General features: G+C 56.6%; 1 protein-coding gene across 1 annotated transcript; it reads left to right on the top strand.

Moving 5' to 3' along the window:
* The first annotated feature begins 1,480 nt into the window (after window positions 1-1,480).
* On the top strand, window positions 1,481-4,433 carry LOC117837966 (uncharacterized). Its single transcript, XM_034717802.2, has 3 exons — window positions 1,481-2,201; window positions 3,243-3,585; window positions 3,693-4,433. Exons 1-3 carry the CDS (start codon window positions 2,194-2,196, stop codon window positions 3,849-3,851), a joined length of 510 nt encoding a protein of 169 aa, XP_034573693.1. The 5' UTR covers window positions 1,481-2,193; the 3' UTR covers window positions 3,852-4,433.
* The last annotated feature ends 1,081 nt before the right edge of the window (window positions 4,434-5,514 follow it).

Raw genomic sequence — 5,514 nt, 5'->3', positions numbered from 1 at the left:
AAGAAGGAACGCTTTCTGGCTTCATGGAATGGAGCACTGCTCTCCAATAACAAGTCAAAGGAGATGGAGCCATGGATGCATGGGCGATGGGATGGACGTACAACTGGGCTAGTCAACCACATCATCCATCTGTGTTTGTTTCGTGCTCCAACCAACACAGAGGAGAGGACGATCGGAGGAACTAGGAAGAGAGCAGGTTCTGCTTCCCGAGGCTATCCGGCCGGTTTTCCAGTACCGAGGTGTTAAATCGGCTGGGGCTGACGTGGACGGGATAAGGAAGAATGTGATGTGGCCGAGCCCGAGACCTAACTACACTACTACGCCTGCAGCCTGGCCAGCAGATAGCTAGCCAGCTGCTCCGTCGTCGTAGCGCGCGTAGCCTTAGGCGCTAAGCTATACACGTAGCGCCGTAGCACGTGTGCTCGGCTCGTGCTCGTCGGTGCTCGCACGCACCGGCCGGCCGGCCATCGCCGGTGGGGGCCGGGCATCTGCCTGCCGCCATCGCGCCGGCGGCTGATTATTGGCAAGGCCAGGGCCTCTCTGGATTATTGGATGCCCCGCGCACGGCCGTGGCAGTGCGATTCCTTCCAGACGACGGATTGTTCAGTGCACGGAGACACCACAGGTGTGGCTGGCGCGCGCGCGCGGCCACCGTCTCCGATCCGGCGGATCGGAGGTGCGCGAGTTCTGGTGCGCGCGCGCTCCCGCCGCTTTCTGTTTTCTACGATACCATTATACCAAAGCGTATGATGCGACGACGACGACGACGCTCGAGAGAGTTATTCGTTTTGTAACCCCGGAGCTCGATCGCAAATGGAGGTATAAATACTGGAGCTTCATTTAGCTGATCTGTAATATGCCGGAACTACTTGAGAGCATTTTAGCTAGTATTCGCATAGTATATGTAATAAGGACGGACGGAGCTAGACACTTAACAACGCGTGTTACATGTTCCGGATTCCCGTAATACGCATGCAGGAGCTACTTGGAAGCATGACTGCAACTAGCTAGTAGATTCCTAGCATACAGTGCCCGTAAAAGTGGGTTTCGACAGCTGATGAGCCGTGAGGTAATGCTTGGGGGATCAGGAGCCGCAGGAGCACAATTATTTCCTTAACGGGCGCAATAATTCCGTTGGGGGTGGGTGGGGTATCGGGTTATCGGTAGGTACAGTGACTGGCACGCAGCAGCAGTGCGGCGATCGATCATCGATGATTCAACCGTGTGGGGATCGAATATACGGCGGTCTGAGTCGACGCCGAGTGCTGCCGAGCCTATCCAGGCCAGGCACTTTGAGATGCTTAGGCGACTTCTTTTTCCCGGCTCGCGTTCTGACGATTCCTGTCAGATGCCCGCGGGACTCCCTATCGATCTGGTCTGGACGTCCAAGGGATGGATGCAAAGGCGGCCGAGCCGGCAACTGTGGGCAAGGGAAATGGCATCTAGCATCTTCATTCTTCCCCCCCGCGTTGTCTCTGGCTCCCCGCGCGAATGGCCCCAGGCCCGCCACGGCCTCCGCCACCACACCTTGACTCGCGCCGTGCTCGCCCCCACCGGGAAATGGACACGCCGCGCCGTCGCGTCCGTCCCCTCCGGTAGTGAGAGCATGCAGCTGAGAGGCGCCTAGACGACTGACCAATAAAGGCTAGACACGCGGGGGCGGGACAAACGGACCCAACCTACTTAACCGTCGTTCTCTTCTCCCCCCGTCGGTCACGAGCCCACGAGGCCACGACAGGCGCGCCGGCCGGCTTCGTCAGGTCAGGTCGTCTCCCGCGACCCCACCCGCCGCGCCCGCATGCGTGTCAACCCCTTACGGGGGCGGCCGGGATTCCGGCGCAACCGCGAGGAGGATCGGGCGGATCCCGGGTCCCGACACGCGGCGCGGCACGAACCGCCCGGCCGCGCGCACGGGCCCCTAACTCCTACTAAATAACCAGTCGCCTGCCTGATGATGGCTCGCGCTCGCCCAGTGCCCCGGGTCAGCAGCTGGGTTGGTTTGGTTGTTGAGGGAGGGAGGGGGCGAGTGCGCGCGGCCGGCACGATGCCTTGGCCCGCGTCCGCACTGCCTCACCTCAGACTTCACTCCCTGTCCCTGGCCCAGGCGCGACACTAGCAGCAGCTCGATCGGCTGCCTCGCCTCGCCTCGCCGCGCGTCCCACGTGCCGGCGAGATAGTCTGGCGGATGTGCTCATGTGCAGGTATGAGGTAGCGGCTCCGCTTGGCTCGTCGATCTTTTTCCGCCGCGTACGCCGCCCCACTTCTACCTGCTCGCACGCGCAACGATGTCGCCGGGTGTGATGCTTGCTTGCCGTCACCGATGAGCCACCGTCGAGGTTTCAGTTCGAGGTTGTCGGGACCTGGTTGTCCTCCCGTGAGCGTAAAGGTGCTTGAGGAAGGCCACTAGGAGGTGCTTCAGTGGTTGGGTACTAGTGTTAGTGGTGGAGATGGTTCGAGGGCCATGGCAGAGCATCGTGTTGCCGGTTATGCTTGGGAGTCCTGTGATTTGAATAAGATCTTACCATGACTTCAATTTTAGAAAGACACGAAAGTGCAAATTTGTAGGGTCGCTTCTGCAACCGGGTAACTACTAGCGCTGAAAAAAAAATGTCTTCAGATCCCCCACCTGAATTGATTAATGGCCTTACGGAAAGCCAAAAAGCCTTACAGTGATTGTTTCACCATATGAGGTAAAAACACGAAAAAGACTATGATCTACATGGGATCAACGCAGTGGCACCAGGACTCTGCTATTCTTCTGTCTTTGCGTGGCCAGCTATTATTTCCACTTCTGCGACGATGGATTGCATCTTTACCTAATTTGGGAAGCTACCATTTGTTGAATTGATAAATGACTAGTAGAAATGTCCGTGCGTTGCTACATGTTTTTATATGCTCGTAGCTTATTATTCTTTTTTTTTCATGTATGGTTGTTTTTTTAAAAAAATAGTATGGTTGCTTAACGTCTCATTTTGTAGGAACATTTAGAGCACCCAAGAGAGATGTATGTTAAAATAAAAGATCTCATGATGTTTGAAGTTTAGATAACTTATATTGAATACAAAGATATCTAAATAAAGTTATAATGTGAAAATATTATATCACCAAGCATTGCACAAACTCTCCTGAGTAATACGCTAAGATACGGAATGACTAATGCAGCCCAAACCGGCCCACTACACCCTACCAGCCAACTCCCCGCAGTCACAAGGTCGTCATGTTTGTCCCGTCACTGTGCTCAGGTTTGACGCGCCGGCCCACATCCTCAACTCTAACTCCACGCTTCTGCCTGACGCTGCCGGCCGGCGCCGCCGCCACGGCCTGCCCTTGCTCGCCGCTGACCGTCCACGGGATTCCGGCTCACGGGACGGCGGGAGGGACATTACTACGCGTCTACACCAGGCACGTGAGTCTGAACTGAAGTCACGCTGCATCCTGTCTGTGTCACCGGCCACCGGCGGCGGAGGAGCAGGGCAGCAACCAAGTGGCGGTGAGGCAACCATGGAGGAGCAGCAGCTTCGTGCTCTACTCCACGACCTCGATGCGCTCAAGCAGCGCCCCGACGACCCCGCCTCCATCGATCGGGTAAGCCCCCTCCTACCTCTCCACTTCCTGGATCTCGGCAACTTGCCCTGCCATCTTCCCTTCTCCCGTGGCTTCCAATTCTTAATCACTGTTACTCTGATTGCTAGATGCGAGATCGGGTGGTGGCGATGTTGAGCCTGGGCTCCGACGCCGCCTCCTCCGACCACGCCACGGCCTCCTCGTGCGCGGCGGCCATTCCTGCCGCTGGTGGGCAGATCTCGGCGGGCAGATCTTATGGAAGGGTGGCGGCGGGGGGAGCGCGGTGACATCGACGTCGTGGAGGTGGACCTGGAGCGGCACGACGACACCCCAGACCCGCCACGCCGCCTCCTCCGACCACGCCGCGGCCTCCGCTACCGGCAGACTGGAAGACTTACGGAGCGGCACGGCGACGCCCCAGGCCCGCCGCGCTGCCTCCTCTGACCACCACGCGGCCTCCTTGTGCGCGGCGGCCATTCCCGCCGCCGGTGAGCAGATCTCGGCTGGCACATCTCGTGGAAGGGTGGCGACAGATTAGATTGGGCGCTTCGCTGGGACCATGGGCCTCGGATCTCTGGTGTCCATGTCACCAGTGGGACCACGGGCCTCGGGAAGCAGAGTAGAGTAGAGAGAGGAAGATGCGGATCCAATTTTTGGTCTGGGGATTTTTGTCTGGCGAACAGGGACTGCGGGTTGATTGCTGAAAATTTGAGGGGATTTTTTTGCAAAATGCCCACGACGGTTGACGGTTGAAAGAAACATCCTCTCTTTAATATTAGGTATAGATTATGCAATGGTGATCCTTATATGAACTAATTGTTCTACACTTCTTACTTGGTGCAATTTGTTACATGGATGAATTTTGACCATGTCTATGAAATTTGGCTTTCAAATGAAAATCAAGAAATAGCCCACTCGTCTCCCAAACCCCTCCTACCCGCGAGAGGCAGTGCCCATGGCGACCGCTGTTCGGAACCCCATCCACCTAGATCCCCCCAAGCCGTTGCCTCCCCACCTCACCCGCACCAGATCCAGCTGTGCCTAGGGCTGATCTACATCCCTAAAGTTCCTTGCCCTAATCTAGCCTAGGACAGAGGAGATCGAGCGTGAGAAGAGGCCCGACCCGGCCGCCGATGCAGCCAACCCGAAACTCACGGCGACAAGATTTGTGCAGTCAGAGGAGAAGCAGCAGCAAGACATCGTGCCTATCCAGCCCCAAGCCCACGCAGATGCGGCCACCATCTGTCGGATCTCGTGCGAGATCTCCAGGTATAAGCTTCATTCATGGCGACGCATGGCGGTGCGGGGCTCGAGGAAGGCATCACCGTCGAAGACCCCCTGACGCTAGACCTCATTCAAAGACTCAACCACTAGGAGATTGACCAAGATCCGCCAGCAAGACTTGACCTCACCGCCACCAACATCTTCAGCAAGCAAGAAATGGGGACAAAGAAGAGGAGATTCACGAGAGCAAAGAAGGGGAAGAACATTGAAGGAACTGCTACGATGGGTCAGCCATCACAAGGACATCCATCGCATCCAATCCAGACAGCGGCCAGCTCAGGTTGGAGGAGGAATTCACTGAAGGAAGGGAGCTCGTCGGCAAGCAGTGAATGCCCATGCCTCTACTCCCCAGGAAGGTACCAGTTCACTGTCCAATAAGCAATGGCAGCAAAGACAAGATCTTCAGAAGCATCCATCAACAAGATTGCAAAGGGACAGCACATGAAGCTCCACCATCATTGATGAGCATAGCTTCCAGGTAGTCAAACCAGCGTACTGGTGGCGTAAAGTGGAGCTGCATTCAAGAGAGGAACAACAGCTTCACCAACCAGACGAGGCCGAGCAGAGGAGGAAGAGGTACAGAGCACCGGTCAAGGGGAAATGTCTCAATTGCTTCTCCACCAAGCACAGAGTAGCTGCTTGCCGGTACAGTACTAAATGCTGGAG

Source organism: Setaria viridis, chromosome 9 (assembly GCF_005286985.2).
Source record: "Setaria viridis chromosome 9, Setaria_viridis_v4.0, whole genome shotgun sequence".
Lineage (NCBI taxonomy): Eukaryota > Viridiplantae > Streptophyta > Magnoliopsida > Poales > Poaceae > Setaria > Setaria viridis.
Note: the sequence above shows the minus strand (reverse complement) of the source record. Positions and strands in the feature narration are given on the sequence as shown.